The following is a 14244-nucleotide window of genomic DNA, read 5'->3' as shown; positions in this document are numbered from 1 at the left end:
GAAGATAAAGTGGTGTATTGCTTTCGGCTAAACAGTTGGCACCGGAAAGAATTGTACCGAGAACAACAAGAGAAGATGCTCTTGAGGTCAAGTCGTATAACTTGGGGAAAAATAAAGTTTGGCCCCTGCAATATCACTAAAATCGAGATTACCACTATTTATTTATTTCCGAAAGGAAAAAGTTCCGCTGGCACTGCAGAGCCCCTGTAAACCCCCACCTTCACACTCTGCTGCCGTAGACTACCACCGGCTTCAGCATCATCCGCTGCCGTTCTTTCTCGGTAAGAGTTTCTGCATGCTAAACAATGTTTTTAGTTTTCTCTTTCAGATTTTCACCCAAGAGTTGGAGATATGATACATTCAAGAAAAATCTCTGTATCCTTATGAAGGGTTTGGTTGTCGCTCTTAGGTGCTTCAAGAAAAACAGAATGGCAGAAAAAGGTGGAAAAGGTAATTTACCAGCTACAGGTGGAAAATCTGCTCTAAAATCACCAGGTAATCATCTTTTGGTTACAACTCTTTTTTGTCTGAACCCCTATAGTTTTTCGAATTTTTATGTGTTCTTGCGAATGTTCTGTTTTGTGTATGTCTTTGAATGTTAATATCTGCTGTAAAATTTTCGTTTCCGTTTGCCGTTGTACTTGGCCTTAAAGATGGATATGAATCATCGTCATATATGGTTACTCTAGTAATTTACACGTAGTAGGTGCTAGCTGTTTGACCACATACGTCAAAATCGAAGGTTTATATTCGTTTTCCTGCTTTTGTTTTTCTGAAGTGTATAGGTTAAGTATCTTTTATGCTGTCAATATTTGGAAATTTCATTTGAAGAAGGGGGGGGGGGGTTTAAAGGAATATCAGTTAAAGAGGGGACTGCTTTTTATATCAATATTCCTCATTTGTACCGCATGGGATGTGGAAAGTTTGTGTTTGCTTTAGGAGGGTAAATAATAGTGACATTCTAATTGCATACAGCCGATTTTCAGTTGATAAATGTTATCTATTCAATGACATTTAGCGTACTCCTGGATCTGCTAGCTGTTGATCTTGTAAGTATGCTGGAAGTTGAATGATAACAGACAAGGAATTAAATTGATGTTATGAAATATTTGTTGCAGAATGTTGTAACATGCCAATTCCTGGTTACTTTTGTAAATGCCAGCTTATGGTGGCAATTAGTCTTACATTTTGCCCTATTGACTGGAAAGGAAGATATGTCTGTCTTGTGCTTCCCAATGAGATGAACGGTGTGATATGAACTAGTAATCATGATCCTTTTCTCCATTAGCTTCATCTGCTTTTGTATTAGATTAGACTTTTTAGCTATGTGGTTCTTTTTTCTATTTTCTGTGATCCCTTTTCCCTCAGTTTTTTTTTATTTTGGCAACATAATCAGTTGGGAATGGTGACAGCTTAGCAAAGTCAAAGAAAGGGAAAAAAGTTCAGTTTGATTCCGAAGGTAAAATCTGTGATCATTCCCACTTTCTGCTGTATCATTTATTTTAGTTCTTATGAATTTAACTAAGCCAAGTGTTGATTAACAAAGGAAAAAGCTCACTCAGGTGAATAGATAAATGCCACAACTTATGTTGAGGCATTTCTACTTGGTATGTTAATCTTCTTGTCATTTCCCACGTTTCAGATTCTTTTGAGAACAATATTCCCAAATCTAATGGGAAGGTTGATACAACAGCTGCAAAAGGTTGACCCCAGATCCTATTTTATTAATATTTCCTATGCAACTGAGATCCATGTTCCTTTGAGGCTTCCAATTTTGATTGTAATTGTGTTTCAAACACCTGTATTATATTTATCATGTTTATTGGGGTAAGGCGGAAAAGGAGATAAAACTGCGAATGGCACTAAAAAATCCACTGCAAAAGCGCCTTCCCCAACGGAGCGAAGACTTGAGCAAGGTTAGTGCTTCCATGTACCATGTTACTTTATGTATGTGTCTATGAGATGATGTAATCTGCTATTGTTGAGGTCAATTTACTGATTGATCCAAAGTATGTCTTAATTTCATAAGTATTAGAAACTACTGAATTGTTCCCATTGCTGCAGAGAAATCACGCCGAGTGAAAATGGAAAAAAATTATCTTAACTAATGATAAAGAGAGAGCCATACAAATACACTAAGAAAAATGTGAAATCTGATTGAGATATTTGAAAAGGTTGCAAAATGATATTATATTATATCTAACACAGTTGGACCAAGGCCTGCCTTAATACTGTTTATACAATTGATACAAAGATGAGGCAGTGCATAAATGCATTAGGTTTGGCCAGGTTGTATGTACATTGGAAAAAATATGTGTTGGATGATCACTGCTTGCATATTATTCCAGGTTATTGTCTTTCTCTTTTATACCCTCTGAAAAAACTGATACTTGATGTGCAGAGCTTCCTCCAAATTCTATGTGTTTGATGGACTGTGAAGCCGCAGAAATCTTGCAAGGCATCCAAGATCAGATGGTTATATTATCTCAAGATCCAGATATAAAACTTCCAGTGTGAGTGGCAATGGCTAAAGCTTTCATCTTTTAGTTGGTTCTTCTATCTTTCATTTTGATTCTGTTTGTTTACGCAAAATCAGATAAAAAACTTGCATAAATTCTAGTGATTTGGTATTATCTTTTATTAGGTCATTTGATATGGGACTGACGTATGCGAAGAGAGGTGGGAACTATGCCAAGCCTCAGACTGTGAAGAAAATACTTGAGTATCCTCATCTATTGTAACTATTGGATTTTTCTTACTCATATGTCAGGAATCATTGGATAAGATATTTTCATATCTATTATTTCCAAGAATTGTTTGCCATTAACTCAGGTTAGGCCTCTGAAGAAGCATGGTGTTTCTGAATCTGAGGTACTTACACTGAAGAGTGTTTTTACGATCCTTATGTCATGAAATGGATTTACCAAAACTCTTATTGGCTTCAGATTTGCCTAATTGCCAACATTTGCCCGGAGTCGGTTGAAGAAGTTTTTGCCCTTGTCCCAGCCCTGAAGGTATTATACACCCTGTTTCTTTGTTTTCGTCAATAAAGACTCAAATCATTGAATCCCAAGCATTTAGTGTTAGAGATGATATAGCTTTGTTGTTTGTTCTGAGAGCCTGAGAGAAGGATTTGATAATGTTGATATTTTTCTAGCCCAAGATGAACAAACTAAGAGATCCCCTAAGGATTGCTCTGAATGAACTAGCAAACCTCAAAGAGGCATTGGCCAACCTGAAAGGTTCGACATAGACTCTCTGGATAAGGATGATGGTAAGATTGTTTCTGATTCAATAATTTCATTATCATGATTTATTTAGGTAGAACTCCTTTTTTTTTTGGGATATAAATCTTTGCTGAGATCGTACTACATGCTACTTGAATCAGGTATGCTGGATTTGGGGCGTGTGAAGCTCCAATTTTGTGAAGTAACAGAGACCAACTTTGCTAACAGCCAGCTTTTCCCATGATGTATAGCATTATGATGATGAACTTGGCAACTGTAATTACTGGCTACTTAGACGGCAGTAGACTTTGTGCATCTGTTTTGTACCCTGGACCTCTATTCTCCAACTTCTCATTCTGCATTTTAGGTCGTCAAAGGCTAAATCTTCTGCCTCTAGGAGTGTTGTTCATATATTGTCACTAATTTTCAGGCAATATTTTCCAATCATAGGAAACATCTGCAGTTAAAGAGCACGTTCTGATGTCTGAGTTTAGGGCAGGGGTTCCACAAACGTGTATATACACCACTCTTAGTGGCTGTGGCACATTACAAGCATCTTCTGTTTTTCACAATGCAATTACATGAATTGTGAGTAAAAATATATGAATGAGATGTTTTATTCCTTAGACAATCTATTTTATACCTTTAACATGCACGACAAATGTGGTGCGCTATATCTTGATCAGCCCCGAGTACGTAATATCTAAAATGCGAGTTTGGGTGGGTTGTGAAGATCATCACTCATCAACACCCAGTTTCTTGATGATGCGGTCTGTAGTTCTGTTTTGTGTGATGTTGACAAGAAGTATTTTCTCTGCCTAAGAAGAAATTGACTATTTTTCCCAGCATATTCGACGTAAATTGAGGATAAGCTGACTTGTAAAAATGTGTGTATATAACATTAATTGGAATGAATCAGAAATTTGTCGTAAATTGATTCTCCTTTGGTCTTTTCCTGTTCTGTGGAGATGTCAACGGTTGGTGATTTGGTGCCACGGTTCGGCCAAATTGCTTATGCCGTCCTCAAATCCCTTGACATTTAATTATGTTCTAGTCTCTATAAATTTGACTGCATGATCAGGAATTTTTTTATTTCAAATTCTGTTAAATCTTTTGGATATTTTCTTTTGAGACATATATAGAGATAATAAAATATGAAGTCGCGAAGTGGCTCCCCCCCCCCCCCCCCCCCCCACACACAAGGAAAAAAAAAAAAAAAGAAAGAAAGAGCGCCTGAGCAAGCATTGACCTGAAGAGTTTCTGAGCGGGTTCTTGCACATTTAAAAAAAGAAAATAAGAATATTTTGTTGAGAGTGATGTTTTCTGAATGAACGATAGAACCTGCAAAAAGTCAGCTAAAATGTGTTTATTAATTCTGGAGAGTGACCTTGTATAAGCAGACCCATCAGGCATAAATGGCTGCTTTGGCTTCATTTCTTGGTTATCGTTGGCCTCATTGAGCACTTTTGGATAACTCCTCCTTTTCAGTTTTCTTCTGTGTTATAGGTAAGCAAATAATTCTGATGTCTTATAATCATGTCTCAGATGTTTATTTGTTTGTTTTCCTAGTACTAGTTGACAACTTCTAGTTCTTTCCATGCAATTACATGCTTCTGATTGGAAACTGATAAGAAAAGTGTGTATTCTTGATACAAAATATTAAGTGGAAAAGAGGGGTCAATCACGTACTTGGATCAAGCAGTTTCTTGATTGTGATATGTTTTGAACAGTTTTTCTCTAAGGAAGAAAACTAGTGCTACGACATTGAAAGGTCACATGGGAGCAAAACAGACCAGAGATGGAAACTATACTCACCGGGATTCATTTAGCCATGGATCTCAGTCCAGCTCTTCTCCTCATCATGCTCGAAGTAGCTCTATTTCAGAGAGAATGAGGGAGGTGCACTCAAGATATAAAATAATTGGTGACAACTATAGTTCTCTTGACCAGGTAAGTTCTGTTTCCTCAACATGTTGTGCACTAAGTGAAAATTTTCATGGTTTGTTTTGGAATTCCATATTGAAATTCATATGTATCTTTGAAGGTGACACGGGCTCTATATGAATCTGGTCTGGAATCCTCAAATCTGATTGTCGGCATAGATTTCACGAAAAGCAATGAGTGGACAGGGAGAGAATCATTCAACGGAAGGTGCCTTCACCACAGTGGAGAAGGCTTAAATCCGTATGAACATGCAATCTCAATCATCGGAAGGACGCTGTCAGCTTTTGACGAGGATAATCTTATTCCCTGTTTTGGCTTTGGTGATGGTATGGTACTTGTGTATAAATGGGCTTATTTGAAATTCGAAGTATATCTAGCTGAATTTGAAGGTGCGGATACATGATTGTCTTGCAGTTAGCACACATGATCAGGACGTCTTCAGCTTCTATCCAGACAACAGGCCATGTAATGGCTTTGAGGAGGCACTCTCTCGATACAAAGAGATTGTTCCAAATGTTCGGTTGGCAGGTTAGATCAAGGACTTGCTCTAACTTGTTCCTGAATTTCTTTAATGTTGGCGTATTTCATCAAGAACAAAGACTTTCTTTCGTCTAGGACCTACATCATTTGCCCCAATAATTGAAACTGCTATTGGGATAGTTGATCAAAGTGGTGGTCAATATCATGTCCTGCTGATTATAGCTGATGGCCAGGTAATTCTGTACATTTTATCTTCTGTCAAACCATAAGAACTTCAACTTGCCAAGTCTGATGCCTTAACTTTTACTTTCTACGATAGGTGACACGAAGTGTAGACACTGGAGTTGGGCAGCTAAGTCCTCAAGAGCAGAACACAATCAACGCAATTGTCAAAGCAAGGTTAATATATATAGAATCCAGGCTTCTTTTTATATGCGAAATTTGATATTATAAGACCCTTTTTGTTGATTTAAGTTTCTGTTTGCAGCGAATACCCTTTGTCCATAATTGTGGTTGGAGTTGGAGACGGTCCATGGGATATGATGCGGGAGTTTGATGATAACATTCCAGCCAGGGTCTTTGACAATATTCAGGTTAGAGCGTATAACTTTAGTATCCAGAATCCATGCTCATGCTAGAAACTTGACCAATTATATTGCTGGGGAAAAATGCAGTTTGTGAATTTCACAGAGATCATGTCAAGAAATGTTCCTCTAGCCCAGAAGGAAACTGATTTTGCGCTGTCTGCATTGATGGAAATCCCTTTACAGTACAGGGCAACCCTGGAACTCCAACTCTTGGGGTACTGTCATTTCTACACAGATGTATACTTGATTACTGAGATGCGAAAATGACGAATTAATAATTAAATAAAAACAATTGGAAACAAACATCTTGAATGCCAAGTGTATTTCTTCTTGCAGCAACCAGAGAGGACATAGCACGATGGTTCCGTTGCCACCTCCATCCCGGATCTTGAGGTCACAAAATTCTCACCTGTCTTTGTCCCGGTCCAGTAGCTACAGCCACAACTTTTCATCTTCCTATCCTCCTTCCCCCCCTCCAAGTGAAAGTTCAAGTTATAGGGTATCTATCTTAAGCTACGTCCCTCCATGAGTGTGAATTATATGTCAAATTTAGTAGTTTTTTTTCCATTTTCATCGAGTGTTTGCATTCAGATGAAGTCTGTGCTTTGGTTATGTTCCTGACAATTACTCTCTGATGCTACTCAGAGGTGCCCTGTTTGTTTCTGGAACAAACGAGATCTTGCACTTGGATGCGGGCATCAGGTAATCGCCAGATGAAAATACCATGAAAGTTTCAAAATTTGTATTTCTGTTTATCCCTATTTATACTTTGTATAAATGTTCTTTGCAGACATGCCATGACTGCGGCAATGATCTCAACTGGTGCCCCATTTGCCGGACGGAAATAACCACCAGGATAAGGCTTTATGACTAAAGTATATCAGTACGAGTTGTTTGATAGTCATAAAAAGAAGATGCTTATATTTCTATAACTAATCTCTCGGAATGTACCGAAAGACAAATTACTGAAGCAGTTCCATTTTTCAGTTAAAACCCGAGCTTGTAAAGCAAGTGTACCATTTCTCCTGATCACGGATTTCTATATGTCATGGACACGTTTCCTATTCTTATTTGGTTCTGTATTTTCTTCCATGTAAAGTTAACTATGTTTGAGTAACAAAAATTAACAATATTGCCGAATCAAAGAAGTACTTTTGTGAAGACAAATGACAAGAAATGGTCTACTATCGGTTCATCAGCTGCACGAATGAGATGAAAATGATTCAGCAAGTCATATTGTATCATGATTCACCTTCAACGATGTAAGTAAAAACAAGCCTGGAGATTAATTCAACTTCAACTTGTCAATCGAGACAAACGGTCTGGGCCATCATGGGATACAAAAAAGCTTGCCCATATCTTTTCCATCCTCAAAACTCTCCCAAACTCTGCCCACATGGTAAGATATTCGTGTATAATACTGCAGTTGGATGCTACAGACAAACTCATTGAGATTCGGAAAACGCAGTTTGTCTGAAAACATGCAATTTTGTAAGAACAAAATTGGATTGACTCCACTTCTCAAGTGGTGGACTTTAAGTCAAGGAAAGCAGGCGCTGGGAAATTTTACCAATGCAGTCCACGTAAGCTCAATACTATCATTTGCCTCAAAAGAGGATGATTTTCCCTATAAATAGGCTGCAAGGGAAGGACCATCATACCTGCACTTGCTACATCCTGAACTAGAGTAGAAGCAAGTAGGAGATGTTGAGAAAGAAGAGTCTGCTGATCATTTCGACATGGCTGCTCTTAGTGACATACCTGGTCACTTGTTCATATGGAGCCTCAGCAAAACCTGCCGAGGGCGTTGTGTATCCCCAAGGTAGTATCCTTTTGCCCTTCTTTTGCTCACAAAGTTTAATATTGCAAGAAATATATGGGATAATTTGAAGAATCATCTGTTTGTAAGCTATGTTTCTTTGATTCTAAAGGGTGTCGCTGCTGCTTATTTGATTTCTCCAAGCCACTCATCACTTGTGCAAGGGTATGCTGTGGGCCGAACTGCTGCTAGACCATACGTAATACTAGGCAATGTGTTGGGACTATCATTCTCCAATCCAAGCATCGACCACTTTTCTGGAAAAATTTTCCTTGGGTTTTCTATCTCTATCTCTATCTTTGTCAACCTGAATTTCCTTTCCGGTCAATAAAGTTATAGTCCTAAAATCATTTTCGTCTGACCAAGTCTATTCTTGATGCTACTACTAACTTGAAGCGTAAAGGGCGCCAATCGCCTCTATATTGCGAACGAAAAAGAAGATTGATCTAAAATTTGTTCAACAAAATAAAAGGCCAACACAATGTCGCTGTTTATAAGAGCACTACCACCAGAAAAGACCATTATAGCGTAGAGCAGGCAGAGGCAAATCTCATTCATCATCAGAAATCATAAAGCTGCCACTCACAAAGCCAAGTATCATATCCAATGTAAATTCATCATAAATAGTTACCTATATAACTCCACACTCGCTTGTAACTCCACTGGAGCTAACTAATAACCTGGAAAATATTCTAATTGATACATCTATAATGATATTCCTGTGCAGTAATATTCTTTCTCCTTTTCTAATCAGGCAGTTTAAGAAGAGGGAACCCTGAAAACCCCACTTCAACACCTGTAATCACATGAAGAACATGCCAAACCCCCAAAAAATAAATAATGAGAATATTGTTTTTCTACCATTCAACATGAAGCTTAAAGAGTTGTTATCTGTAACCCCAACAAGAAATTTGCAATCTCCAACAGAAGGATCCAAGAAAGTGACCATCCCAAGCCCGTCAAAGTCACAGCTCTGGGGATTCTGTTTTTTCAACTGATAGTAGCTGTTGAAAGCATATGATATATTTCCCTGCTCGCCAATATTATTGCAAGATCCCCCATAGCTGAGTGTGGTGCAGTCAGCAACGTTACAAGCAAGTTTGAAGTGATTAGTCACAGAAGAAAGATCTCGGTTAGGATTCGCCACGCACCACCTAGAAGGAAGATAATCAACTTGTTTCGCGTTTTTCAGTAATCCATTGCCAAGATTTAAGGGATACTTGGCCTGCCCGTCAAATGAGAATATGCCCCAGTGTCTCTCGAAGTTCCCTGGGAGTACACTCTTTGCCCCTTCGTCAAGGAGAGCAAAAAGATAGACATCCATAGGAGGCACACCGGGCCTTAGAGGGGTTCCACTGTTGCTTAGCACGCGCTTCACAAGTCCTTGGTTGAAAGCCTTTGCAGCACTATGATTTGCACTTAAAGCCCCATCTGTCGGCCAACCCACCTCTCCTATAACAATAGGCATTTGACCGTATCCAAGTTTGGTGAGAGCTGCAACTAAAGTGTCGAAGTTCCCATCAAATGCATTATAGTAAACATTTGGTCCATCCACCACGGGATGTGTTGTACCATCAAAGAATGCATAGTCTTGAGGAAAATCTGAGTTTCCATACAGGCTTAGAAAAGGGTAAATATTCACTACAAAAGGTGAACCATTGGAATTTAGGAAGGAAACAAGCTGCGTCATGATTTGAGTCAGCTCAGGCCGGAAGGCTCCTTGTGATGGTAGAGAAGATTCATAGGCATCGGCATTGCAAGGGACAACCAGCTTTATCATGCCCGCAAGATTTACTTTTACCAAAGACTGCTGTAGATTCATCAGAGCGGGCAAAACCAAAGATTGAAATTGACCGGAATAGCTAGTCAGAAATGGCTCATTTCCTACCGCAACATACCTGCAATCACACTGTAAGATTAGAAGCATGAACAAAATCTATAATCGATAGACATTCATGTTGCTTCAAATACTCAAAAAAGTGGTTCGCAACCCATGATTGATTTGCACCAACTGTGCTTTGGAAGTTATTCAAAATTGTTGACAAACTACATAGACGACATTCTTTCATTGTCCAACGAAAAGGCAATGTTCCGGCTCATTGCATCTATGATAAAGGAGTTTAAAACTATGTTCACTGTACCGATGAGTTCATCATATACTCAGAATTAATAGGTGTTGCCAATCCATGCTCGTATCAGAAACGCATGATATATTTAACTAAACATCATCAATTAAAAAAATAAACTGGTCCTTGTGACAACAAGTCTAAGTACCGTTGCACTTTAGCTAAAAACCATTACTAGATTAAAGAAACCAGTTTCTCGTTACGCTTCCTAAAGAAATTGAAAACAAAAATTAACTTAAGTTAAAAATCCACAAAATATTCCTCTCACTTTCCCACTCTTCCATCCAGCCAACACGGGAGAAAGAGCCACCAATTATATGCATATAAAAGCGCCACCAATTATATGCATATAAAAGAGCCAAAATCACTTGGACCTTAATCAATCAAATAAAGATCACTTATTTTCTGGTTAAGGAATGAAAACCCAAACAAGAAACCAAAAAACTAAAGAAGAGCAGTTCAAACTATTCAAGTTAAAGATCGAGACTATACACCACATTAAAAGAAATCAGAGAGAAAGAAGCATACTTGATATTAACACCGCCTTTAACCATGTATCTGGATACATTCTGGGAAACCCACAAATCAGAAGCAGCAGTAGAACTGCTGAGCACTGCCAGCATCTCATTAGGGATCCCAACCATGACTTCAATCCCACTGCCCATTAACGCCCTCATCACAGTGGGGTCAGCATCAAACAGCTTCACTTTTCCAATCTTGTTATCCTTCAAGAGATCCACCACCGTCTCCGGCGAAAGACGGTGGAACGATATTGTACCCCAGTTCACTCCAATGCCTGATTCCACCACCACCATCACCACTGACAAAGACAACAAAAGTACTAGGATCTTGCTTGCAAAATGGGCTCTTTCCATATTTATCCGCTAGTCCGAGAAATCTTGCAGAAATGGTTCGTTCATGAATATCAAGATTGTCTTGCTCAAAGGGCGGTGGGAATGGGAGCTGAGGGGTCTGAACAGAAGTGAAAAGAGACAGTTTTTGGCCACAGTATATGTAAGCTGATATATACTGATGAGGCCTTGGGGCTGGGGTGGTAACGCGTAAATTTGAAGTGTCTTTAGCACCCAAAAAAATAAATAAATTAAAAATAAAGGAAAAAGTGTAAATAAATTTTTATTGGAATTGATAAATTCAGATTTTACTATTACTTATATTTATGACTTTGAAAATGACACAACTACCCACAAAACGGCCAACTGTTCTCACTTTACCTAAAGGAAAAACGTCGGTTGGTGTTTAAGTGACATGATAAGTTTAAGTAATTCTTTCTTTTTTTTTTTTTGGGACGATGAAACACGATTTAGATTTGAACAGTTTAGTAACACGATTTTATTGTAGGGGAATGGAAATTGCAAAGACAGTAAAAAATAGAAGACGGCGAAAAGGATATCTCCATCTACATAGATAATTGTCATACTCATACACAATAATATATTTACCCTTTATTAATTATTTTTATGTTTTCCTTAATACACATCCATCAATCATTGTAAGAAATTAAAGACGGAAAATAATTTAATTTCACATCACGTTAGTCAGTAGTCGGCCGTCTCACTAATCCTCACGCATTAGTCCAACAGTTGGCCCTGATGCCTCGTTTTACCAAACATTCAGACCAACTTTTTCGGTTTTACAAAATTTTGGAATGACTACGCTTTTTTTAATTGAAATTTTCATCTTACTATTTCAGTATTGTTCTATATATGATAAATATATTATACTTGTTGTATTACTTGATGGTGCAAGAAAATTGTGTGGCGTCGGGTCGATATGCCCATCAATGAGTGCCGCATAATGGAGTGAGAGACACGCGTACTAACTTTCCACAATTATTTCTGCGCAGAAATGATAAATTATGTTTAAAACTATTGCCGCCTGCCATGAGGATGAGGTAGAAAAGTGAAATCATATTCCCTTAATTATGGACTTAGGCTCATAGTCAAAACAAAAAGAATTGACAACCACCATCATATCATATAAAAACACAAACAGTTTTGTCCTTAAACAAACACTAATGCTAAAATTCTCACATCACATGCCGCCCATGAAACCTCAACCCCCTTATCTTGGCTTCTTTGAACGATGTAAAGACAGTTTGGAGGAGGTTGATACAAGATATGGAATTATCTTGGCTCTTTTTGCCTTTTAGGACTACATGTGGACTGCACTTTTGACACACTGCCAAAGCATTACCATATTTCTCTTTGCTAAAAGGTTTGAGAAAAATTAAAGGAGGATGCTTTATTTTTCGGGGACAACTTTCTTTCTTTCTTTCTTTTTATGCGTTGATTTTCAGAGATTCTACTGCCCTTTTTGCTGTTGGATGCTATCTCTTGCAAATGACCACAACTGCAAAACCTTGGGGAAACAGAAAAAGATTCACAAACTAGTGAGAGAGAGCCATGTTGGTTGAAGTGATGGTAAGTCCTCTTTATTCCCTTTTAACTGCAGAATTGTATAGAAGCAAGCATTACATATTACAAGAAGGGACATCGCTTTTGTAATTCTTACACTTTTTGCTTGCATCAATTATCATGGGAATGCAATCTTTGATAGGGTCGTCCGCTAGCCTCTACTGAAATCAGGCTGATTGGTGATAGACCTAACCCATGCCCACTTGTGATCTCTTGTATTGACTGGATTCTTTGCTCGAGCCACCTCCTTCACCGGAATATATGCGTAGTTCCCATTGATCGGACCACAAACAAACCCTGTGTATCCAGCCATTGCACCATGAATAGCAGAGTGAGCCAAGAGAGTACAATACAAGTTATCTGTTGCATTGGCCGGGACGGCCCGTATCATATATGTTGGATCGATGTATTTCACTGCGAACAACTCTTTGGGATGATCCCTATCCCACCACTTCTTCAGTTCTGATTTCAGCCATCCACCCACATCCAAGAAAACCGGATTCCCTGATTCATCCTTCTCTGCTACATGGGATTGATCAGATTTAGGTATAATGTCCTGCCCTGCACCCTCAGCCACTACCACAACGGCATGGCCGTTATCTTTTAGCCGCTTCTCAAGAAATTCAAATAGTCCACCTTTTCCTTCTAAGTAAAAATCGTTCTCCGGGATCAAACAGCAATCCACATCCCGGCTGCTCAATGTTGCATGGAGGGCAATGTGGCCAGTGCTGCGGCCCATGAGCTTAACCAAACCTATGCCATTCACAGCACTCTCTGCTTCTGTGTGGGCTGCATTGATTGCTTGCTGAGCCATCTCTACAGCTGTCTGAAACCCAAATGATTTGTCTATGATGCCAATGTCGTTGTCCACTGTTTTAGGAATCCCGGCTACTACAATGTTCAATTTCCGGCGCTTGATCTCATTGAATATCTCTAACATCCCGCGCATAGTACCGTCCCCACCTATGATGTATACCTGTGTACATGCAAATTTAAACAAGAACATCACAAGTCAAGCTAGAGGACAAGACAAAAAAGAGGAACTTGTATAGCAGCTTCGATACACAAATAGACATACGTCTGCAATGTATACCCGGAATCATGAGCAAACCGGCTGCACCATTGTAGCAGTTTACTTCTTAATTGTAAAATTTTAATCTTTATTACCTACCAAATGTCTTACAAAACCTCTTAACTAAGACAAAAAATCAACATGGAAGGTCTTTAAAGACAAAGATGGAAACCTGGTTGAATCCACGATTCTCAATGGCATTCACAATCTTTTCAAGGTCAAACCCGCCCCTGGAAGTCTCAAGCACAGTGCCGCCATTTCTATGCCAGCCATGAACAGATTTAGGGTTCAACTCCACAGGCTCACTCGAATAAAACCCCCTGTAACCCGCCCGCACGCCGAAGATCTCACGCACACCGTATAACTCCCACAGCCCCACCACCAGCTCCCTGATCACCGTGTTCATCCCGGGGCACAGCCCACCGCAGGTGACTATGCCCGCCCGCACGTGACCGGGCTTGAAGTATATCTGCTTTCTTGGCCCGGCTCGGTTGTACGCCAGGTGGGGTCCCGGAGAAGGGAAGCCTTCGGAGAGGTCATGGAGGATGTGGCGG

General features: G+C 39.2%; 4 protein-coding genes across 5 annotated transcripts; 2 read left to right on the top strand and 2 right to left on the bottom strand.

Annotated features, from left to right (window-relative positions):
- LOC105175212 (DNA-directed RNA polymerases IV and V subunit 4) lies at nt 125-3720 on the top strand. Of its 2 annotated transcripts, none has more exons than XM_011097572.2 (11): nt 125-281; nt 410-495; nt 1397-1459; nt 1643-1702; nt 1833-1916; nt 2402-2513; nt 2645-2722; nt 2838-2871; nt 2946-3014; nt 3158-3274; nt 3389-3720. In XM_011097572.2, the coding sequence occupies exons 2-10, from the start codon at nt 429-431 to the stop codon at nt 3251-3253; spliced, it is 663 nt and encodes a 220-aa protein (XP_011095874.1). In that variant the 5' UTR covers nt 125-281; nt 410-428; the 3' UTR covers nt 3254-3274; nt 3389-3720. The 2 variants fall into 2 exon arrangements, with proteins under 2 accessions (XP_011095874.1, XP_011095875.1); XM_011097573.2 differs by having other exon boundaries at nt 131-281; nt 390-495.
- LOC105175403 (E3 ubiquitin-protein ligase RGLG2-like) lies at nt 4499-8407 on the top strand. Its single transcript, XM_011097840.2, has 12 exons — nt 4499-4733; nt 4958-5177; nt 5272-5497; nt 5586-5699; nt 5787-5884; nt 5971-6050; nt 6139-6244; nt 6326-6453; nt 6575-6737; nt 6884-6940; nt 7029-8060; nt 8170-8407. Exons 2-11 carry the CDS (start codon nt 5004-5006, stop codon nt 7110-7112), a joined length of 1230 nt encoding a protein of 409 aa, XP_011096142.1. The 5' UTR covers nt 4499-4733; nt 4958-5003; the 3' UTR covers nt 7113-8060; nt 8170-8407.
- On the bottom strand, nt 8631-11199 carry LOC105175211 (glucan endo-1,3-beta-glucosidase 5). Its single transcript, XM_011097571.2, has 2 exons — nt 10712-11199; nt 8631-9955 (listed from the first exon to the last, which is right to left on the bottom strand). Exons 1-2 carry the CDS (start codon nt 11056-11058, stop codon nt 8860-8862), a joined length of 1443 nt encoding a protein of 480 aa, XP_011095873.1. The 5' UTR covers nt 11059-11199; the 3' UTR covers nt 8631-8859.
- Nucleotides 12620-14240, bottom strand: LOC105175402 (ATP-dependent 6-phosphofructokinase 2; the record flags this gene model as incomplete). Its single annotated transcript, XM_011097839.2, has 2 exons — nt 12620-13594; nt 13863-14240. Coding segments are annotated over 2 exons (1203 nt in total), but the record flags the coding sequence as incomplete, so codon positions are not given.

Source organism: Sesamum indicum, linkage group LG12 (assembly GCF_000512975.1).
Source record: "Sesamum indicum cultivar Zhongzhi No. 13 linkage group LG12, S_indicum_v1.0, whole genome shotgun sequence".
NCBI lineage: Eukaryota > Viridiplantae > Streptophyta > Magnoliopsida > Lamiales > Pedaliaceae > Sesamum > Sesamum indicum.
This window is presented reverse-complemented; position numbering and strand designations above follow the sequence as displayed.